The following is a 24,643-nucleotide window of genomic DNA, read 5'->3' as shown; positions in this document are numbered from 1 at the left end:
ACATGCATGGTGTTTTATGTTCAAACATGCATATTGATGAAAAGTTGACACATTATTCCTTTTGCACCTACTGAATAAATTGGTTGTTCTTCCAGTACAAACCAGTGTTCTCTTTATCATCTTGCATCAAAGTGTAAAATTACACATAGCCGCCGAGGCTTCCACATTTCCATATTGGCAAATTGTATTCTATTCTCAAAGCAGAGTTTTGAAAGCAAAGATTTGAGCTTTAGTGAGATCGGTAGCTCCTTAAAATATGTATGTAGAAGTTGCAGGTGGGAGGGCCCTGTCTGTGTACTCCTCTCCACAGGGCGCTGTCTTGGTTGGCTAAAGCCATAAGTAGTGTTAATAATGGCATTAAACGGTTGAGGCGAGCTTAGTTGCAACAGTTCCCTTCCATCCAAAGTAGGGAGAGCGCCTTGCAGCATTCGCATTGGCCATGGAGTTGTCCGTCAGTAGCGTCCCACAGAACAGCACAGGTGGGTAAACCTAACTTTGATGTCACGTGAAGCAGAATAGCCAACCCGCTAATAAGAGACGTGATTGGCTTGTAGCCAGCATTGTGTGTGTGCTCAACAGATTAACTAAGGTGGACGCTTGCATGTTGTCGACAAATGCCAGCACGTGATTTACTTGTGGAGATAATCCAGAGAAGATCTTCAGATGTACTTTTCTGGGCTAAAGAATTAAGAGGCGTTGGAGTGTTTGGGGGCAGGGCTTGAAGTTCACAGGAAGTAGAGATACTAGAACTAGAGATACTAGAGAGATACTGTTGAAGCTATATGGTATGTGTTAGTCGACATGTTCACCTGTACAAATGTTTTGTCTTTGTGCCACTATAGTCAGGATTTATCCGCTCAATCGCAAGTTTAGTTAAAAAATAGCAAACATGCCCCCCCCCCCCTCCCCCTTCTTTTGACAGGAAGCCATCACTGGTGTCGGTGACAGTTATGTAACCTTCCAGTGCATTGCTCCCATGAGAGCCTGAATGGGATTTTATGTTTGCCTGCCTGTATTTGGAAGGACATCCATGAGGATGCATGCCTAATGTGCTTGCAACTGTCCTTGGCTAAACTGCTTTGTTTTGTTGACATTGATTTTAGCGTGCACTCCCTGTCTGTTTTCCACATCCTTGATATGTCAGTCTTGGACTTTGGTTCTGGACACACCTGTTTTATGTAGCGTCGGTTTCTCTGTTCAGACACCTTGCTTTGTTTGTGTGAGAGTGCTTTGATATTTTACCTCAAATGCATAATTCCAAAGTATTTTAGAATTTTTATATATGGACATGTTTGTGTATTTTTGTTGTGGACTACACACAATGCAGTGGCCCCCTGCTTTCCTTTCAAACACAGACCACAGATGTCCCTCTCCCAGCAGCAGGAAGTGTTTGTCTTCATCTGAGGCCGGCTGGATGTGACAGCAGGACATTGGGACAAGACCTTAACAACTGATCATGTGTTTTCATTGCGAAAGTGAGGAAGACAAATCCCTGAAGCAAGCAAGCAGTGTTGATAGCTCCAGTGTAGGCCGCTTGTCACATATTTCAGACATGTTGTTGTCTGCTAATTAAATATGAGTTATGATAGGTAAAAAGGTATTGACCAATTGGTTTACCTAATAATAAAATAAGATATTAAAAAGCTATTAGTGGAAACCTTAATCTCTTAGTAATTAGTTTAATTTGAATTCTAATATCCTGAAAAACAGACACAAGTAAACAAAATATTATCACAGATGATTAACTTCTTGATGCCGTAATGGGTTAGGGGGCTAGTGGCTTACGCTACCTGTCCAGGAATAGGCTGAGAATTAGAGTGGGGAAATCCCACTGGCCATCTGTGTGTGTGTGTATGTGTGCTATGAATATGACTTGTGTGTGTGGATGCTACTATACAGGCGTCACGTGTCAGTGCGTGTCTGTGTCATCCTCACTAATCCCTTTGATATGAATGAGTGGAGACAGACAAGAGGTTTGAGCTCACAAGGCATCGGTCAGGGGTTATTACAGGGAATGTAGCTGGATACTAATCAGTGTAACCCTGCTCTAGTATTGACGTCATATAGCACCACATGTGTGTATTAATCTATTGTATCTATGGAAGCCAATGCATTCATAGAGTTACAGTGGGGTCTTTATTATATTGGGTATGTCTGCGGTGAGGTTAAAGTGTTGTCTTTTAGATTTAATTTGAGTTTTTTGACCTGCCAGATGAACAGTTTAGGCAATGTAACCCATTGTGTTCACACGCTTCATTTAAGCGTTCACAAACTAATCAAGTTTACAGAAAATAAACCCATTACATTTATTTTCGTCTGAAAGTATTTTCTTTCTAGGCTTTTTTGCCTTCTGACTGGTCTTCAGGAAGTAAAACAAATTATCTGTTGTAAAAAAAGTTTGTCGATCATACTACTACACCGTTAATCCATAAAAAACATGTCTGAATGTTTTTGTTTGTTTTGCTTGCCTTTCCTAAAATGTGGGAACTGTGTTTTGAAAAGTGCCCTTATCGACTGTTCAAAGCTTATAAAATACAAGTTTGAAGTTAGGCCTTTCATTACTTAATTTCAAATCGTATGTGCTGTAGTGTAAGTGCAAACCCAAAACAATGGAAAGCTTTTCTCTCTTTACTGTATGCTGTTGCGTTATTCACCTTCAGATTCTTGAATGCCATGCGCAATCTGCCATGTGTCTCCCGTTTCCTGAGAACCTGGTAAACGTTACATGAAGTATCTGCTGCTCCATCTCCACTCAGCCTCTGTATTGTTTGTGTCCCTGGGGAAATATGGCCAGGGAAATCTATTTTTCCACTGCAGTAGTTTTGTCTCAGAAAAAAACCATAAAACAAGTAAAAGTGTTTGTCGAGCGCCATCCCCATCTCCATCTCGCCCCTCCCTTGCTGTCTTCTCGTGGTTGATCTTTCCAAACCATCAGTTGCATTCACAGAGGGATTAATGGTTTCTGCAAAGCCAGCCAACCCGTGGAGGGAGCAGAGCCTTCGAGCGAATGAAGAACAGCTGGTCTCCCTCTGCTTGTGACAGCTTGAGTGTGTTTGTGTGCGTGCTCGATAGTAGCAGCTGACCTCTGCTCAGGGTCAGATGTGCCATCCCCTGGTCAGAAAGTTGGCCTTAAGTTTTACGTTTTCTCATATCTAATCTGCTACTGTAGATTAATACTGGCATGGGTCTCTACAATAATGACGAGTTTGCATCTTGAGTTCGGATTTCATCCAATATATTTGAAAATGCTGTTTGAGAGAGTTTTTTTAAGTCATGTCAGGGATACATTTCCATCAGTTAGCTAAGATAATTTAAGTATTTCCTGAATCTTAGATTTAAGAAATAGGAAAATAAATATATGTGCTCATTTTCAAAGGCTCAATTTTCTCATTTTTGCTTTTAACAACAGATAATTTTGCCCCGCCCATGTTTTTTTGAAAATGAATTGGCTCCTGAATCAAATGGGAAATGGCTGGATGAAAAAAAATACATGGAGAAAGGGGTCTTTTTAGTTTAAAAAATAAACATATTTCAGGTTGCATGCTAGATAGCGCTGACTGGAGGCCAGCTGTTATTGCTGTAATTTGGACTGAACGGTAACTGGCCCTTGCGTTCTCCTTAACATGCCCAAAGGTTACTGCTCAGTGCTAATGGCGAGATGAGGGGGGTGAGAGTGTGTGTTTTTGTGAGTGTATGTGTGTGTTTATGTTAATTATGAGATGTATGATTTGTGAGAAAAATCTTCCAGCTATTTTTGGAGATCGCACTGTCGTGTTTATTTATCCTACTAGTCGCCTTATCCCGTGGCTGTTTTGTTTACAGGATCGCAGCGGTGTGTGCTCACTGCTCGTGCTGTAAGAATGGCAGCACTTTGATATAATCTCCCCAATTATCTGTCGTCAATTCTGCCGTATTATTCCTCTCTCTCTCCCCGGCAGCTGGGAAGGAGATTGGTTTTGTGCATGTCGAACGGCAACAGCTGCATCCACTAAAACAGACAACTACCTCTGCACACCTCCCCAGTCCTCCTTTTTTTTTGTCTCCCTCCCCCTCTTTCTCTCACTCAGTGGTGGGCAGGTCACCCTGAATTATTCATCAGTGTGAAATGAAAAAGCTCATGGATATTGAATATCGCCTCTGAAGTGGTGGCCAACCTTGTGTTTTTTTTCTTCTTCCATTCCCTTTTTTTATGCAGCTGAAAAGAGTAAAGAGCCGCAGATCTCATTGCCAGGGTATTTCAAAGGTTAACCGATTGCTTTACCTCATGCACATATTTACTTTCTTCATGGTCTGTGGACGGCGAGGAGGGGTTCTAGAGAGAGGGGGAAGTGGAGAGGATGAAGAAAAAGAGTGAGAAAGAGAGGAGATGAAAATAATATGAATGAAACATTTTCTCGTGGGAGAACTCATTTTTCGGACTAGCACAGTTGGCTACGTCGTTGTGTAGCTGTGGCTGCTTTTCTATCCTTGTTGTCGTTTGTTGTTAAGCCTTTTCCTTCCTGGAACGAGTGCGCCTGTGGTCGGTTGTGGTCGTCCCGATTGAGCGGTTGTCATGCGGCCCATTGTGTTCCTCCGTTGTTCTTCTGCCCAGTCTTTTGTCCTGTGGTTTGATCTGAGGCCCGCGCTGCAAATCGATGCTACTGGTTGCCATTCATTCAGCTCCACAGCCAGAAAAAACAGCAGGACCCTCAAAACATCTCCCATGTGGAAGCATATAAAAATGGGCAGCCTGGATAAGAGGGAAACAAATCATTAAGCTTCAGCTTTGTAATGCATCTTGAGGATATTTTAGTCACATTAGAATATTTATGGGTCCACCTTTTTGCTGCCATTGGAGTATTTATTTGTCTTACAAGTTAGCTGAATGCTGTTTCCCTTAACCTGTTACGCACCATCCGCCCGGTACCGGGCGGATAAACCGGGCGTCATTTGCAGGAAACAACGTCTAAGGAATCTTAATATTTAATAAACTATGAATGTTTTATATCCATGTAACGGGAAGAAACTCAGCTAACTGATCTTTTTAATTTTTTTTCTCCAAAAAAACCACACAATGCTAACACTCAGCCTCTGAATTAGCCACGAGCGAAAAAAATGTAACCTATCTCTGCAACTAAACTCACAATAACTCCCTTATTACTTATCCTAGATGCACAGCCAACCACTCGTTTTGGGTCCCCTGGAGACACAGAATCTGGGGGTGCCCACCTCAACACTCAGTGATAAACATTTGCGACGCTATAAACGAAAGCGTACATCATAACATGTGGAGCTAGGTAGCTAGAAACGCTAACATGGCTTACCTTGGTCAAAACTGGTCTTCAATGGCATTACAACGATAAAAAAACAATGCTGCAGTTAATCCATAGGTTCATCCAATGTGTCTGTGTCCTCTTTGAAATTATTTCTGATAATCCATAAGCAATAAAACTGCTTTTTCGTTTCCAAATGTCAGAGAGAGAGATCGGTCCACTCTGATGCAAAATTACATGCGCGCAGCCCTCACCTTTTCTCTTCACAACGTGTGTGTGTGGGGGCCTCCCCCTTCAATTCTATTGGCTCTAACAGTCAGAAAGAGGTGTCAACCATCAAAATCGAGCAAGGGGGGCCAGAGATATGGAAAAAAAAAACATTTTCACCCAAATCACCTCAGAGGTGGGGTGGTTTTGGCTAAATCTCTCTAAAAAGGTCAAATGTCACTTGTTTTGCATCAATCTTGATACAGGGTACTTATTATATGTTGTACTTTGGATTCCTAAAGCTTTTAGTCTACTAACCCATCATCCAAGGGTAGTTTTCACTATCTGTAAAAAATAATTTTTGGACGGACACTATAATTTACAGTTTTTTACTATGTAAAATCTGAATTTTCTTTAAAATAAATTATTCATATAACCCTTTTAGAAGTTAAGTTGTAGTCATTTGTTTTGGGCATGTCATTTTCGAGCCTGAAACATGAAAAACAGGCTTGGTGCTTAACAGGTTAAGGAAACTTAAAAGAGCCTTGTTAGTGCTGATGATAAGATACCAAATAAATACAATATATAAAAACTACTCAAGAGGCAAGCCCTTCCTCCACTGTTTTGTATGTTGCACATGCTAATAAGACATGGTGTGTTTTTATTCTTTCATTAATATCCGAGGGAATAGTGCAGCATTAACCCCGCGTCGCCTTTATTGGCCATTATCGTTGCTGCTACCCTGTTCCCTTTCAGTCATTACAGTCCATTTCCCTCCATTCCCAATTTTTACTGCAGCACAGACAATTACTCAGGAATCCTTTTAAGAGTATTCCCAAGCTGTATAAAGACCAAATGCAGGAAAGCAGCCAGGCCTTTAACTGGCTAACCTTTTCCAAAAGTAATCTCAACAGAGTTTTGATGACGGACAATTGGAGAGGGAAGAGAAAGCTATTTTATTTTCCGAGGAATAAAACAAGTCAAATTATTAGCCTTCCAGGAAATGGTTTTCGAGGGACTGCATTTGTTTTTCGCTTATTCAACAACATCCTTTTACTTGCAGGTCATTGCGCTTTAGAGTACATAAAAATACATACAGGAAGTGGGCTAGCATCAGTGCAGCTCCGGGGTGTCGGGTGTTCTAGGTCTCATATTGTGTTACCAAAATTCAAACTCCAGCTACAGTGGGTTTGGGGATATGGTGGGTGGTAGGTGGGGGCTGCTCTGCCAGAGGAAGAGTGAAATATCATCTGCAGTGGTGAAGTGAGGTGGATGACGGGGCTGGTGGGTGGGAGTTTTTTCCAGAGGAGGTTGGAGATGACGAAAAGAGAGGAGGGGGGTGGCGTGATGATAAAAAGGGTGTAGCTCTCTTTAAAAGGCTGTAAGTGGACACCTCAGAGTATCTGATGGCTGACTCCTGGTTGACAAGACCCCGCGACCTCGGTGTATTTATCGTAATGGAGCACAGCTGGGCCGCTGCTTCGATGGGTTAATAGCCATGTGACAGCTTTCGGGGAGTGGGGGTATTGAGCATATATGTGTGTGCGTGCATTTTATTTACTCCTGCTCTCTGCTGAATGGCATTCAGGGGCCACACTTGGGAGGGTGGGACTCTCTGCTGTGTCTCCACTCTCTCTGCCAGGCCAGATGGCTCCTGTCACTGCGAGAGGAGGAGGAGGAGCGATGGAAGGGAAAGGGGAAGGAGGGATGTGTGAGTCGCGCCGAACAGCACCAGAGTGGCCTGTACCCAGGGCCACCACATCTGGAGACCACCTGCAGCTGGCTCACCCCGCTTCCTCCATCCTCGTCCCTTTCCCTCCTGTGCACGCTCACTTTGTTGCTGTGTTTTTCCAGATGGGGGAGGTGTGAGTGGTGGCAGTGGTGTGTTTGGTCAGGCTGTGATTTGTGCCCGTATTCCAGGAACTTTAGTGTGTCTGTGCTATAGGCAGAGGGGGGGGGAGAAGCGGGAGGGAGGGAGTGAAACAGAGCTGGGAGGAGGAGGCGTGAAAGCATAGCAAAATATCATTTTATTTTATGACTGCAGCAGCCTCTTAGAGTTGTGGGTTTTGTGTTTGTTATATTTCATTTTTTATTCCTCCCGAAGTAAAAAGCAGAGTGAGAATGTTCGTTTTTCTTCCTTTAGCTGTTGCTGCAACTGATCCAGAGGCCACAGGGGGGCCGTTCTTGCCTGGAAAATAAATCCTGCTTGCCCCCCTTGGCTACCCCCAAATAAAATGCACTCATTTGCATTCCCATGCTGTAATTTAGCCCGTCCTCTCCCTCTCTTTCTCTATCTCCCTGTCCCTCATCCCTGCATCTTTTCAGCCCTGGTCCTTGCGTTTCCGCAGGGATTGGAACGTGGGAGGGGAAGAGAGGAGGAGAGGCAGAGAAAACAAAAGCAGAGTGGCAGTGTTGACTCAAGGATGTTATCTGGACCGCTGGCTGTGGGGGTGGGGGCTCTTGTGTGTATGTGTGTGCGTCTGCATACATGCCTTGGGGTGTTATTTACCCTGGCTGCTGCTGTCACGGCAGGTGCCTCACAGTGGATAAACCTGGGCCTCATAAATACACATTCACCATGGGGAAATTAGACTTGCGTCACCGAAAAACGACACTACTACTACTGCTTATTCCTCACTCTCTTCATGTCTTATTCAATTGGACTTAACAAGGCAGATTTGAAAACGCAAGGGACAGTTTTCAATACACTGGCAAGAATAATAATATTTGTTTTAAACTTAAATTAAAGAGTTGGTTAACCAACATTTAAATTCTCTCACATAAAAATACTTAAACGACGAGGTCTGTGAATACCTTTTTGTGGGAACGGTATGTTAAAACTTTAGCAGATCAAGCCAAAACCATATATTTATACCACAAAAGATATTTGAGAACCTATGGGTATTTGAGTTAACTAGCCCTTCAAGTACTAGAACATTTGCACGAAAGACATACCACACTCTTGGTATTAAGTTAAAGCCACAAAAAGTCAAAACCCTAGTAATAGACCTCATATTATAAATAAAGTCTGAAATATGGAAGCATTTTCAAACCAAGCAAACTATAAAAGCTGGCAGGGGGTATTCTCTAAGGTACCACTGCTTCTGAGCAGATCCCCCCCCCCGCTGAGTGCAGCATCTGAACCTCTGGTCATAATGTGGTCAGCCCAAGTCTCATCTCCGAGCGGTAGGTTGGCTCGTTCTACCATTCGCTTTCTTACAATCCCTTTAAGTGCTTTAGGGGGATTTAACAGGCCTCTACATTCAGCTTCCTCTCAGCAGCCAAGTTCCAGCGCTTACAGGAAAAGGGCGCTTACAGTATAATTAGGCTGGTCAAAGAAGAAGGCTCCCTCTCAACGGTAAATCCACACGGACTGTAAGAAGGCTCGGGCCATTTGTCGGGTCTTCCAGAGCGTGACCGCTGCTCTTGATGTCTCACTGTGCTAAAGGTCAGGGCTTTAACAAGTCATGCAGCAGGAGGGAGATGCGAGTGTAGAGTCTGAATTTGAAAAATGTATTATTATTATTATGCTTCTAAGGAAAAATAGCACCGTGGTTCCATTTCCAAGTGTAAAGGCTCATCATCAATTTTGTGAATAAAAAGACCCAGATTTCTTTTCAATAGGAGTATCGGAAACTGATTTTTATCCAGTTTCCACCTAAAAAAAGTTTGTTTTACACTTACCACTGAGAATGTCCTATTCTTAATATAAATTGATTGAAGAACAATTGAAAAAGGTGAGGAAAATATACTGTATAAATGAGCAGCGTATAAATAAATAAAAAACGTAAAACCAGAAATAAAAATACAAGAAATACCATATAGGTACTACTATAGGTGAGTATTGCATCGCAGTAAATGTTAAATAAAAACTGAAAAAACTACAGATTGGGGGAATTAAAAACAGAAACTTATAGATCATGATCTTAAGGTATTGATTTGTTTTATTTCATGTTGTGTGTTAGAAACTGTGTGTGTGTGTGGGCACAAACACTCGCGCTGGAAGGTGTGGTTGTGGCTTTATGGCATCACAGGAGGCTGGGCGAACAGATGTAGCCTTCAGTACTGGTTTACACCCAAGTCTGGCTGCTCTACATCTAAAAGAGGAAGTGTGTGTTTGTGTGTGGGGGGGACCTGCTGTGCCAATCTGTTCTCATTAGTGCTTACTCGCCCCCTCCAAACATGTAACGACATGCACGTCAACTGCTGGAGTCAGGGGCTTATAGCTGTTTGTTTGAACTGGGCCTGTGGCTGCACTTTACCCATCCCCTCCCTCCCTCCAGATACCTTTTCCTCTGAGACCCTGAATCTTTCTGGGCTCATCAGCTGTGGCACCTGCTGGAAAATACTTGAGATATAAGTCCCTCTAGGAATTAGCCAACTTGTGATCACATGAATTTAAGCAGTCCTTTGTGATTTTCTAAGGATTTCTGATTTGGGATCCACAATCATTTTTCAGATTGAAATGCGTCACAGTGAAAAGATGCTGCAGTTTTATGCACAACAATCCAGGTAGTACCCCTTTCATTATCCTAATGATAATAAATATCAAGCCACAATCTCCACAAAAGAGTGAGAAAGAGTGTTTCCCTAGAACTTGTCTTTTCTATTCATTACGCAACAAAGCTCTCAACACACTCCTTTGAACATCCATTGTGAAAGTTACAACAACTGAACCATCTATTATCTAAAACTTTCTTTTATGGAGCTCCGAGGTCGCTGTATAGACTTCATTCTAGTCAAAGAAGAATTCACATAAGTGTGACTTTTGATCGAGCTAAGGTTCTATAAGATTCTTAAGCTTGTTGTTCCTCTCATTGAAAATTGCTGCATTATTAGGCATTAGTAATTTAGAGTGAAACATGGATTTTTAAAAAAGGTATTCTGGGCCAAGTTATGATGGAAACCTTAGATGTTAAAGAGACCGAATCTCAACAGTACCTGCCAAGGTCAGAAAGAATATGTACCTACTTACATTGGAGCTCAATACTACTTGACCTGATGACCTGTGGAGTTGGCAGTAATCATTGGCCATTCACAAAACCTCTGGTGTTCTTTGATACGCCCTCTCTTCATCCTTTTCCTTCTTCTTCTTAAAGTATAACCAACCACAGCAGAATGGCTCTTTCTTTTGAGAAGCTGTGATATACCACGTTCCATATTAACATATTGCTGTCAGTCAGCGCCCCCCCCCCCCCCCCCCTCTCGTGCACATCCTCTAATGTTATTGAAGAGAGAAAGATCAGAGGGGCAGCCGTATCCCCACACTCCATCAAGAGTGTGTACATGTGTGTATGTCTGCGTGAGTGTGTCTGGCCGGCTGGCTGGCAGGAAGTGGGGGCTTCTGGCTTTGATGGTCACACTCCCTCAGATGTGTCATTTGTACAGACGGCGGCTCGGCTGACGGGCCCCGTCGCTGCTCGTTGGGCTTGTCTCTGAGAAACTACAGTCCTGATAGTCTCCTACACACATCATAATAATAATTGATGGTATTTATTTTTGTGCTTTTCCAAGTGCTCAAAGCGCTTCACATTACATTATATTACATGTTACTTATTAGACATGTAATACATTCAATACTGTGTTCAATACCCAGAGGAGCAATTTGGGGTGAAGTGTCCTCCCCAATGACACAGCGACATGCTGACTGTAGTGGGGGTCGAGGTGGGATTGAACCGGTGCTCCCGCTGAGCTGAAGATCAGCACACTGACCCCCTGCGCCACAGCACACTTAATGTGGACACACACGATTATTTTGCATGCGATAACAAGATAGTGGTTTCACACATCCACCCATCCCATGAGCCAAAACTGCTCGGGCCGTTCCACCTTTCCACTTTACTGTCAGTGATAATCGCTTCTGGCGTGTGACTGTGCCGGGCTCTTTGTCTATTGGTCGCGCCTGTCATGCAGCCGGTGAGGTGTGTGTGTGTGTGTGTTGGTGTGTATGTGCGTTGGACATGCTCTGGCTGTGTTGCAGAAATGCAGGGAGGCTCCGGTTACATTGTTATTCTAAACAGAGTGTTTTCAGCCGCTCGTCCTCGCAGCTATTCAGCAGAGCGATCTGTCAGTTCGCTCCCATCCCTCGTTTTCCCTCAGGAACCAAACTGTGAACTTCACACACTCGGCTCTGATGACTGCCCTGATGGGGGGGAAAAACACCCAACTCTACAGCTGTATGTTATTGCTGGAGTGGCTTGAATGTTATATTGTTCTTCAGGTTTAAAGCGTGTGGGTGTGTGTGTGTGTGCATTGCACTGTGTGTATAACATATTGAAGCAAGGGAGGGGAATGCGAGAGTGTGTGTGTGTGTGTCACCATTTCAATCTCTTCCCGGTAACTCAAAATGCCGGGGTGGGGTGAGGAGATTGTGTTTTTCAGTGTGTGTGTTTGAGGTGGATTGTTGAGGTCCAGATGAAAGTGGAAAATCAGAGGAGGAAACCAAATAATCAATGGGGTGAGGGAGGTGAGGCTGGGAGCAAACGAAAGCAAGAGTGTGTGTGTGTGTGTGTGTGTGTGTGAGAGCTAGAGGGGAAAAAAAAGGGGGCAGGCGTTCTTAAAACACTGTGGAGTCCAGATCAGAAATAAAACATAAAAAAGGGGAGAAGAAGAAGAAGGAGGAGGAGGAGGGAAAAGGGAGGAGGGATTGTGCTCGAGTGTGTTATGTGTGCCGATCCTATGAAGTGAACGCAGCCGTGGAGTAAATTGTGCGAGCCCAGAGAGCTCTGCATGTTCGAGCTGGCACTTTTCATTTACACAGAATCGTTTTCATGCTGCAAGATCTCTTCCTCTCCCTCCTGGGTTATTATCGGCTAAGACAAAGGCAGGGGAGAAAAAGCCAAAGAGAGCGACGTAGAGAGAGTGAATAGATGTTGCGCAGCTGACAGCAGAGGAAGCGGCAGAGACAGTTTCCAGCCACCGCGCACCCCCGACCGCAACCTTTTCTTCCTGGGAGATTACAAAAAAAAAGAAGGACAAAAGCGTCTCGCCCCCCCCCCCCCCCGAGCCCCCCCCCACCTTCTCCAACCCGCTACCATCCGATCACCAGCCTGCACGCCGCTGGTGTATGGTGCTTTTCTCTCAGCCCTCAAAGGCATGGACTGAAGATGATGCAGCCGGGGGCTTAGTGAGACATCTCTCCACAGAAACCCCTTCCCCTCACCAACAGGGCCAGACCGAGAAGAGCAACTCCGTGGGAGGGGGAGGGGGGGTTGACATAGTAGAGGAGGAGGAAAAGAAGAAGAGAGAGAGAGAGAGAGAGGGGGGGTCCCCTCCTTGGATTATTGCGGGAGGTCCTCCACTTCCCTTTTTTTTCTATTTTCTTTTTTTTTCACCCCTCTCAACTCGCCTCAATCATCTTCGGTTTTTTTGCTGCGATGCGTAGATTTTAAGCCGAAGAATGTGGAGACAACATTTTCCAGGCAAGCAGCATGTTTCCTGTTTTCTTTCTGGATGTCTAATAAAGTCTGGCATGTGGGAGGTGGGAGGGAGGTAGGTGGATGTGGGGGAGTGTGGATGAGAGGAGGGGAGAAGCAGAGTGAGTGTGTGTGGGTGTGTGTGTTGTGTTGTGTGGTCAGTAAGGTAAGCTAGTAAGTCTAACATGTAGTCATTCAGGGGTCCGCCCGTCCTGCACCGCTGCACTTGGCTCCATGTTTTTCGCTTCCTATGCGGTCTCCGACTGAGTGTAGCTCTGGGCAACGGCAAATAATAAAAGTGCGGGAAAAACAGAGGGTAGGGAGGGGAGGCCCGGCGTGGCTGTGCCCTGGATGCTGTTGACACCCGCTTTTGTCCCGTGGTGGGGTGTGGGCCCGGCCCGCCCCTGCACACAGAGCGCACCATTTAAAAAGGGCGTGCGCTTATTTTCTTGGCATGGGATGGATTGGTGTGGAGGGCAGCCGGGTGGGGACAGGGGTGGGGCACCGGCAGTGCAGGACAAGTGGCCTTTGTGTGCTACTTTTTGGGGAAGTGAAGGGAGGGAAGGGCAGGGAGGAGGCTGCCAACAAAGGGTGCTTATACCCGCCCCCTCCCTCACCCGCTATACCCCCTCTCTTCAACCACTACAACTCATGCAGTGACCTCGTGCTGTCACAGGCAGATGAAGGGTGCGTGTGTGTTTATGGCAGGTTGTGTGTGTGTGTGTGAGCAAGAGGGGGGGGAAGTAGTAACTGAGTAATTCAGCCTCTGAAAACTAGAAGTCAAGCCTCTGGCAGAGTGCCATGTGAAAAGGGAGGAAACTCCGGCAAAGAAAACAAAGTGTTGTTTGACCCGATGGCACATCTGTGCATTATGCCAAACTTCGCGGTTACTCCACAGTCAGGCTCCTGGCAGCCCGCCAAGGTTGTGTGTGGGTTCCTATTCATTTGTTGCCACATTCATGCAAGTGCATTCCTGTTGTGTCCGTGTTAGCATGCAGATCTCACTTTGCCTCGGCAGCTTGTGCCTCCACATGAACACTTATTGCACAAATGATTGCACATGAGTAGGGTTGAGGTTTGATAGCATTTTTGTTAAATATATACTTTTGCACATCTTTTCCTTGAGCTTATGAAAGCCTAAAGTTATAACTATTAAGTGGTTAAGCCTTAATTATCGAAATATGCATGGAAGTTGAACTTGGATGTTAAATCTATCAAACTGACAGGATGCTATCAGCGAGATCATCTCACTAGAAAAAAAACCACACCACTGTTGGTCTTACTAAACTGCAAAACCGCATCATTTAATCACAAATGTAGAGTGATGTCAAAAGTGTTTTCCCTTCTTGGCCAAATCATCGTTGGCCGAGAACAGATGCCAAATTGAAGAGCGAACATCAACCCGACAACAGCCAAGTTTTGGGTTGGCCTTTGGGCAAGTTACTTGAAGAAGTATCCCTCATTCGCTACAGCCGATGTAATCAACTGCCAGCGACATTTGCCATTTGAAACGGAAAATCTGCATTCAGTGATAAATTCTTATGCGAAGCCTGTGACATGAATGTTTTCTATATTTTAGTTTGCTAATGGATAAATAAAGATACCAAGTGAATTCAGCAATTTTACGAAATTGGAATCCAAGTCCTACACATAATACATGAGACACATATCCATACTATACCCCCCCCCCTCGCCCCTCTGTGGGCATGTTCCTCCAGCCACACACAGCCTCCTCCTGTTTGACTGGATGTGGGTCATGTTTCAGCACAGTGCTGCTCAGTGCAGAACAGTAAATGGCAGTAACTGTTGGCGGTCAGCTGCCACCCCCACCCTGCCTTGTTGTCAGGAAGGAGCCACCTGCGAACAGCAGCTTGGGGTTGCTAGGTAACGGATGGCAGCGGATGATGATAGCATGGTGGAAGGCCTGTCTGGTCTGCCATTGCCACTAAAGTTACTTCTGTTGCCATTTTCTCTCCTCTCCTCTCTGTATTTTCTTTTTCCTCCCTTTATGACAACACAACTGCGCGTCCCTCTTCCCCTCACGGAGGCAACATAACACCGACAGCAGAGGCCAGCGGTAGGAAGAAATTCTTAGCTCTCTTCCCCACATAATGGAAACTGTGGCCTCATCTCCCGTTGCGCCGCTCTGCTACGTCCCGCTGCCAGACTCTGACTAAGTGTTGCTGGCTCAGAAAGCCCAGCCTGCAGCCCCAGCCGGGTTCGGGTTCCACAAGTCTCTTTCTACAAGGATTGATAAGAATTAAAAATACTGATGACTTGGAGAGATTTAGGAGTGATCTCATGAATGCCTGTAATCTACATCAAGGGGTTTTTAAGCCTTTTCACTGGAGTCCTAGATTTCCAAAATAATTTTCAATGTGACCCAGTTCTCATTTTTTGACAACTGTTGTGTGATCTAGTTGAGAAAAATGTTCTTTTTTTAGCCTGCTAACTGAGCTCGCCACCTTTTTAGTACAGGGACTTGAAAAGATTTTGGTAAATGAATATCTGGCGGTAATAGATTCCAATTCCAAGGCCAATGTTCCTCATCATACAATCTTTTTCATTTCCCAGTACACATTTATCACATAAGTATGATCCCAGTTCATGTTTATTCTAGTGTAAATCTAGAAAATGAGCTATTTTGTCATGAGGAGAAACATACTGTAAATTGAATACTATTCATTGAAACCCCAAAAGCAACCATTTGAGCTACTTGTATCAAGGATTTGTTGAAGGGTTGTTTTTTTGGACAATTTAAATGTATCCATGCAATTCATTTGATAGGTTATTCGCTAATGAAGAAAATTAATGCAGCCCTAGATCTGTGTGGTGTGTGTGTGTGTGTGTGTGTGTGTGTGTGTGTGTGTGGTGTGTGTGTGTGTGTGTGTGTGTGTGTGTGTGTGTGTGTGTGTGTGTGTGTGTGTGTGTGTGTGTGTGTGTGTGTGTGTGTGTGTGTGTGTGTGTGTGTGTGTGTGTGTGTGTGTGTGTGTGTGTGTGTGTGTGTGTGTGTGTGTGTGTGTGTGGTGTGTGTGTGTGTGTGTGTGTGTGTTGTGTGTGTGTGTGTGTGTGTGTGTGTGTGTGTGTGTGTGTGTGTGTGTGTGTGTGTGTGTGTGTGTGTGTGTGTGTGTGTGTGTGTGTGTGTGTGTGTGTGTGTGTGTGTGTGTGTGTGTGTGTGGCATTTATTCCTTTGGCAGGTAAACCCACGACAGCAGCTGCCTCTCTCTCAGTGAAAATGTACTCGTCCCAAATCATTACACACACACACACACATGCACATTCGCAGCCTGGCAACAGTTTAGCAACAAGCAGAGGAAGCGAGAAAACAGAGGAAAGGAAATGAGGGGATTAATTAATTGAGTGAAATTAAGAGCACTCTGCCTCCTGCTGGTTCTGACGTGACCCCCTGCTCTCATTGTGTACATTTGTTGACATTTCATGCACTGTATGCATAACATTGGCATAAATAAATATCAATACTTTAATAAATTACATCTGCAAACGTTAGCTAACATAGTTTTTAGAGAAACAAATCGAAATACTTTTCAAATGTGAATGTAACACAATAAACAAAATGTCCCAAAAATTACGTTTAACCAAATTTAGCACCATTTAAAAATAGATTTGGTACCCTGTTAATTGTCGGGGTGAAATAAGTAAAAAGCTTCGAAGCTATCACTGCCAATATACTGCGTTTTATTCAATAAAGTCAGGCGAATGTGCAAAATCTAAAGCCTAACTCTTAAGTGTATTATATCATGAAGTTATACAACTAGATGACAAACATTTTAACGAATGAAATGATATTCTAAATAATTGTCTGCAAAATCCCCATAGAGAGAAAAGGTGCTGAGAAGGGTGTCATGAATGCATCACTAATCACACCCGTCGTATTGTGCGGCTGACAAACCCAGTGGTTCTGGTTAAGACCGGTTTGATGTACATGCTGTCAGTTCAGCACAGGGGGAGTGTTGCCTGTCACCTACTTCCCTGCTTCCCTTGCCCGAATACATCATCTTCTCTCCATCAAAATCGGCAGAGTGAGAATCAATCTGTCACACAGAAGGACACACACACACACACACACACACACACACACACACACACACACACACACACACACACACACACACACACACACACACACACACACACACACACACACACACACACACACACACACACACACACACACACACACACACACACATACACATTCCAGATACCAGAAAGACAGAGCGAGAGGAAAAGAAGGAAAATGATAGAAAAAGGAGGGGAAGAAATGACAGCTGAGGTGAAAGGGTGCCAGCGAAAGGAGGGCCGGTGATTACAACTGAGGAGGGAAAGAAATGTACGTGAAAATAGAGATAAAGGAAACGGAAGCTGATACATGGTGAGCGAACACGGATACACAGCTAGACATCGGCAGACAGGAGGAGCTGTCAGGAGATGCTATCGTTCAGGGAGAGATCTGGGAGAAATCCAGCGCTGCAGAAGATACGGTGAAAGTCGGTGAGAGGGAGATTGAAAGAGTGCGAGACTGAAAGGTCAGAGAGAAACTCAGCCAATGAGTTCAGCCTGTCTAACTCCTGCCTGAGGGTTCTACGCAGCCTGCCTCTCCCCCCCCCCCCCCACTGCCTCACCCACAGCTCCTCTCACCTGCACACCCACGGCTGCCTGTAATCTGTATAAGCCAGTAACTTCTGATTGACATGAAGCAGGAGAAGGTTACAGGTGTTCTGGGGCTTTTCTGTGAGTCAAGGACAGCTTTGCAAGTGGCAAATGTGCAATGCCTTGATCAATATGTTTTATATTCTCTTTGAATCAAAAGTCTGTGTGATGTTGAAAGAAGTTGCTTGGAGAGCTGAAATCAATCGAGCTCTGAGCCTCTTTTATTTTATTGCTTTGGTTTTTACTGCACATTTATGATTGAATGTGCAAACTCTGATAAACCCAATGTATGCCCAGCAGTGGGTGGCAGTAATAAGTTAGCAAGTAGATGGTGAGAGAATGGTGGAGACCAAAGTAGAGGTTCAAAAAGTGAATAGTGGCTCTATTTTCATCAGTTGGATTGAAGGATTTTATCATTTTAAACACATTATTTTACTCTGTATACGCTGGATGTGGGACATAAAAGTGATTACTTTTTCTTCTTTTTTTAATGGTGTATCTGTCAGCTCTCCATTCTGTGAAATCCTTAGAATAGGCTGACATATAGTGCGTTGCTTTAGCTTAAGATTGTTTTCATTATTCTTTTATAATGATGGTTTTATTGTTAAGTCTATGAGATATCAGAAAATAGTGCAAAAAAAACCCCATTTGAATAGACCCATTGCAATAAATCATAGCACGAGGTGATGGCTTGATTATGCTTTGTGTGATTGTCAAAAACCCATTACATTAAATGTACAACTATAATCAATTTGGAAATCCGAAGTCTTATTATTGGAGAAGCTGGAACCGATGGATGTCATTTATTTTTATGAATTTGGTTTTCATAATTGTAGTTTCGTTAAATGTTCGATACATTTAGTGCATGTGTGCATCATCTCAGACGTGGTCAGGCACTAAATACTGAATCCCACTTCCTCTACCTCGGTTTGGTGTAATAGACTCGGGTTCACCACCCAGCCGCCTCATTAATATTCAACGAGCTGTCAGTTGCAGATGTGGCAGAGACAGCCGAGTCGCCACGCCTCACCTTTTCCCGCCGTCATGTCACCCGTCTCGAACAGCGAGCGCGATAAGTAGGCATGGAAGCAGTGATGGAGGTTGGTGGTGGGATGTGGGTGAGGAGGGGGGAGAAGGAGGAGGCGGCTGTCTGTCTGTCAGGAGGGAAGACATCGCCTCTGCCCTTTCCCCCGAGAGTATTTGGGGGGGGGGGGGTCCTCAGACCTCAACTCTGTGGCGCAGATGCCAGCAGTTCCAAGAATAAAGTGCATTAAAACTGGCAGTCGGGGCCTGTTAAGTGATCAGCATGACAATAGGCAGGAAGGCAGATGGAGACGACACCTCCCCTCCGATACTCCCCCCCCCACCCCCACTGCTCCGGCTGGACTGCCCCCCACTGCCCCCGGCTGGACTGCTCTCTCTGCGTCCTTCTTTCCTCTCACACTCCTCTTAATGCTCCGTAATGCTAACAGGCATTGTTAAGTCTATTTTTAGGCATGTTTTTTTTAAACAATTTTATTTCACTCTCCTTCCCACCTGTTTTGTCTCCCCACTGTGCGTTTCAGCCGGCTTGTGCAACAGCCACACACACACACACACACACACACACACACACAACTTTGTCGATGTTACATCTCCTAATCTCACCTTTATCTGCCCTAATCAGCCTCCTCTGCTGCAGTAATCCCACTGAGCATGTCACTAATGAGCCCTCCTCCACTTCCACTCTTCTCCCTTCCTCCACCCTCCTCCTTATCTCGCCCCCCTGGAGTCTGACGTCATTGTAATCATGGGGTTAATTTCAAGACAAATGCACACACACCTGCGCTCGCACATGCACAGAGTGAGGTCACAGTTAAGTATCCAGATGCTGATCTTAGCAGCAAATTAGAAGAGGGCAGCAAAACACAAGATAAGAAAAGTGATGTCATGAAACCACACAAACACCCACAGGGGGATCTTGCTTGTTCAGGTCTGTAATGGAGTGACCTGTTTTGTCAGCTTGGACATATCCATAGCAGTGAAGATCATGACCTGTGTGGTGTTAGGGCGTAGTACTCAGCGGGGAACACATGCTTTCCTCCTGAGGTCCATCCGTCCACGTGCTGGCGTCGCTCAGAAGCAGCATGAATATTGATGCTCCTGCTTATCAAGAGATGTTAACATTGTATGAAGCAGCGCCCGTAATTGTCTGCCTCCTCAGTGCGACACGACTTCTTCAGCGAGCACGTGTGAGAAGGTCGGCCCACAGGGGAGCGCGGCTCTTCTCGCACAGATAGAAATCAGAATTTGGGACGCAGACTTTGTCAAGTGATCTGAAGTGCAGATGCGAGTTGGCTGTGGATTTGTTTCAGGCATGTAGCGGTTTCTCTCGCGCTGGTACTCGGCTCTTTTGAGGCAGGGCAGCGGTGAATCATTTCTAAAGGTGTAGCTCGCTGTTTTTTTCCCCCTTTTTCTTCTATTCCACAGCTGCTGGTTCAAATGTGGGATTCTCTCCCTTGAACTGAGAATAAGAACAAAGTGTGTGCATGTTAGTGTCATGTGTACACACAAGGGAATATATTCATCTTGGTATGTTGAGTGTGTGTGTATGTGAACCTGCACACTGGTGCCTGTATGTGATGTAAGTGTTCGGGAGCTGTGAGACCGACAGGATTCCTGTAAGTGAGGCTATGGTCTAATCCAGTCTTGAGTAGGTGCATTGATTTATTGAGCAACGCTTGGTAGTTCGGAGAAGCCCTGCCTACTGCTTTATCCTAATCAGCACATGTGTACACACACGCATACACACAAGAGGTTTCGATCGTCTGAATGAGAGTGATTAAAAACTGTTCACTCCAGCTGATCAAAGAGTGCCACTTGCTGATCTTTAGTTTGATAATATAACTTTGCTCTTGTTTTTAATACTCTTCATGATTATCTGTCAGAACTTAACCATATCTTGAATAGAAAAGATTTATCATTGGTGAAGTATATATTTCATTACTCTAACCACGGGTGTCTCGCCATGCAGATTGTTTTGAAATAACCATACCTGAAAGTAACATCAGCACCACAATGATGAGTGACTTTGACCAAACCACAGTAGTGTCTTTTTTCCTGAAACGATTGGCACTACTTTTCTTATTATCTTGTACCCTGAATAATCATCCTTCTCTCCTCCACCTCTCTCCAGGTATTCGGCCCCAAATCATGAACGGGCCAATGCATCCGCGCCCCCTGGTGGCGCTGCTGGACGGGCGCGACTGCACCGTGGAGATGCCCATCCTGAAAGACTTGGCGACTGTCGCCTTCTGTGATGCTCAGTCCACACAGGAAATACACGAGAAGGTATAAAGCACACACCACACACACACAACACACAACACACTCTCATGCTGCTCCGCATTACACAAAGTGGATGGAGAAGTGAAGCCCGCCACTCACTCACTTTCTTTTCCCATCACAGCGTGGATGTGTGAAGTGCATTACATTGGCCCCTGACGCACTTGCCAGTTAAAATATAGGGGCTTCATTATGATTTAATGTCACTTTGTGGCACAGAGCGTGATGTCTATATCAGTGCCATTGTTCTAATAGAGAGTCTTGTATGGCGGGATGCAGTGTAATTACATTGGCTTGTAGAGGCTCTTTATTGCTTTCCACGCAGCCCTGTTGCAGCGAAACAATATATGGCCAAGGAGATGGGTATCACCGTACTGCTATCTCTCCATCTGCAGACAGAGTGAGAGCCGCTACGTCTTTCCTCTCCATGTTTTTATGAAAATGGGACATATTAAAAACGAAGCATTTGCATAGAGATCAATTCAATCAAAGACCTTGGGCGGTGAGGAGAAAGGGGGAGCAGGGAGCTTTTTGTTTGTTTTAACACTGCCTTATCAGGAAAAACATGATTGTAATGTTCACCTCGCCAGCATATTCAGCAGTTCCCCGTAATAACTTGCAGTCTAGATACCCAGAGGGGGTGGTGTAGATTGAAAATGTCCAATCTCTTCTTTCTGCGGCACGGATGCGGAGATACACCGCTGATAATTCACAGAGTCTCAGTAGGATGCTTTCAGGCTAGACAGCAGCTGCCACTCTCTCCTCCATCCACACCAGCATATAGTGAAACTCATGGGAAAGGCTTGTCAAGAGGTGGAATATGAAAGTGTCCCGAGGTCATGTCAGGTCCACTACCCAGTAATCCCTTGTTTTTTCGGTTGATGGGAGCATGATGAAACACACACAGCCGAATACTGATCGAGATCACATTTCAATACTACTTTACCGTGAAGACATCCTGCATGCAGCACCTGCGCTCAAACATCTCACGTTCTCCCAGTTGTCGTGTCTCACGGTCACATGTGGATTGTAAAAGCTGGATGATAGCCCATCTGGCATAGAGTCAGACTCACCTACCACATCGTATTGGACTGTTCATCCAATTGTGGTTTTAAGATTAGGGCTGCACTTAATGACATAATGAAATTAAATCAAAAGGTGCTTTGTCTATAAAAGAAATATACCTCGGGAAACAGCTTACCTGTCAACCTATTATTTCAAATCTATGTTTACTAGAGTGTACAGATGTTTTTATTTCATTTATTGAGGTTTTACTTCGCTTTATTCACACAGAACATCGTTTTCTAAACATCAACATGGTCATCTCCCCTTTACTCACATCTCTGCTTCACTGCTGCTGAAGTGCATTAAAATGCGCTATCAATAAAGGATCACAGCTTTCTCTTCATAACATACTCAACATTTATAGTGCAATATTGTTCTGTGGTGCTTTCTCTGTAATGGTTAGTGCTGTTATCACAGCCATGTTGCCCTTTGAGAAGTGCCAAGAGCTGAACAAAAACAAACATTTTCAACGGCACATTTTCCCTGCCAGGTGGAAAAAGTCTGTCCTCAGAATTACAACCAGCTCTCATCCACACTACACACACTGTTCGCTAGTGGGATGACCTCATGGCAATACAATCCCTCCCCAGTAAGCCACTGAGACCAACATACAGACACACACAATGTACAGTTTCCGTATCACAAAATCCTAACTCTCTTGCAACAGTCTCTCACGCTCCCCCGAGCCAGAAAGAGAAGCCTCGCTGCCATGTCAGAAAAGCATTTTTGGAAATGAAAGACGTTAAAAGCAATAAGGCTTTGGTTACACTGGAGAGGAGGATATGGATTGGGTCAGAGTTTCCATTAAACTAAACTACTTTCAGAGTAGATTTCCTTGAAAAAAAAGCTTTATGACTAACTCTAAAACCTTCTTCCGCTGAAAAACAACTTGGGATCGTGTGTGCGTTCCTCTTGACTGCTGGTGCATGCTTATGTGTTTTAACCTTGACCTAGCATCTAGAAGGCCTGTCCGGGAAACTGCTCTAATAAAACGGTATGGAAATTCCGAGCTAATCTGCTAATCACAGGCAAGCTAATGCAGTTTGGCTGGAGGTGAATGCAGAGCAGTTATTTAGGTGCTGACAGGGGCTGTGTTTAATACTCAGGGGGAATAGTTTAGATCCACATCACACTGAATCACAGGCCAGGTCACCTTGTCCATGTCAATTAGCCGAGGAGCAGCATTTCACAGCGACGTCCTTCAGAGGGGACCAAATTCGGACCCTTGTTGGATCGTGAAGCGAAATTTGAGTTGTTTACAAAACCAAAAAGTGTTTTTCTATGGTTGTTTTTTAGCAGAAGAATTCCAAAATGTACAATTTGGACGATAGTTTGGGTGATTGACAAGGAACGAGTGATTAGATTTCGATCTTTGGACTCGACAGCACCACCATGTGGTTATTTATTTAGCTACGTAAACATATACTGTACATAAAAATATATCACGTTTTTGATTTTAGATTCTGTCATAAATTAAGAAAAAAACGTGAAGAACAAAAATGCAGTGCAGAGAAATTATTATTGGGTCAAATGGTCTTCTGAGTCCAGTCCTTTTTTGACCTATCACATGCGATCATCTCTTACGGTTTATCCACCTATCAGCAGCTGCCTCTCTGTCCAGACAATTGCCCCCATCCTTTGTCCACAAACACCCTCGGGGTCTGAGGGTAATTGTGATGACCATGCGGAAACAGCAGCCCCTCCGATATAATATAATTACTTGTTCCAGTTCAGCGCAGGTCTGTAAAAGGACAGTGTTTCAATGCGGCTGGCGACCATGTGATGTATGTACTTCTCCTCACTGTGAAATCTTAAACGTTTCCTTAAGTGTCCGGAGTCATGGCAGATGTGATTTTCATGGCTCCTCTGGAAGGAATGTGATCTTGTAATTCTCATGAGATCCTATGAACTCAAATGGAATAATAGCCATGTTGCGTGCATGGGATGCATTATTGAATGAATGGACATAACCTAATTTTGATAGTCAAGATATCAATTTAGATCACGTTTCACAATTATTCATTCATTTTAGGTGTGCATTTAAATAGACATAGCTTTAACTTCCATGTTGTGCTATTTTCCTGATAATGTAAACATATTTCCATCAAAATAAAGCTGCTCTTTATTCACATGAAAATGTACAAAACACATTTTGCCCATAATTAAATCAACAGAGCACTGTTTCCACTTTCATGCTGTGCACACATGCCTGGTAATTAACATGTCTTCTCATCAAAATAGGACTTTAAATCTTCTTCTCCTGAATTCAGAGCATTTTAATATTGCTCGTCTGCTCTCTGTCGTAAATTATATTACGGCTGGGTTTAGGAATCTTTTGATTTGATGCGTAGTAAAAATTCCATGAACAGAGCACGCATTTTGAACAATATTGTACTAAATCATGTTCATTCAATTAGCCAAAACAACGATCCCGGTTATTTTTGGTTGAGTTGTTCATTTGTAAAAAATGTTTGAACGTGTGTCTGCAGGTGCTCAACGAAGCAGTGGGAGCCATGATGTACCACACCATCACCCTGACCAGAGAGGACCTGGAAAAGTTCAAAGCCCTACGTATCATCATCCGCATCGGAAGCGGCTACGACAACATCGACATCAAGGCTGCCGGAGAGCTGGGTACGAACCCTCCGCTGTCACTGCCAACTCATGACTCAACTCACATGCGTGGTGTTTTTATGCTGTTTTATGTGT

The 24,643-nt window shown here is 44.3% G+C and overlaps 1 protein-coding gene across 4 annotated transcripts in view; it reads left to right on the top strand.

Annotated features, from left to right (window-relative positions):
* Positions 1-24,643, top strand: part of LOC117473559 (C-terminal-binding protein 2) — an 88,220-nt gene that overhangs the window by 49,110 nt on the left and 14,467 nt on the right. For 3 of the 4 annotated variants that reach the window (XM_034119193.1, XM_034119192.1, XM_034119191.1), the window contains 2 exons: positions 20,721-20,875; positions 24,424-24,568. In XM_034119193.1, coding sequence (XP_033975084.1) covers positions 20,721-20,875; positions 24,424-24,568 — 300 coding nt within the window. Of the gene's footprint in view, positions 1-12,477; positions 12,881-20,720; positions 20,876-24,423; positions 24,569-24,643 lie in introns of those variants that run through there. The other variant, XM_034119194.1, reaches the window with a different exon arrangement.

The sequence above is a fragment of the Trematomus bernacchii genome, unplaced genomic scaffold (assembly GCF_902827165.1).
Source record: "Trematomus bernacchii unplaced genomic scaffold, fTreBer1.1, whole genome shotgun sequence".
In the NCBI taxonomy this organism is placed as follows: domain Eukaryota; kingdom Metazoa; phylum Chordata; class Actinopteri; order Perciformes; family Nototheniidae; genus Trematomus; species Trematomus bernacchii.
The sequence above is the reverse complement of the archived record's forward strand: the minus strand, read 5'-3'. Positions and strand labels throughout refer to the sequence as shown.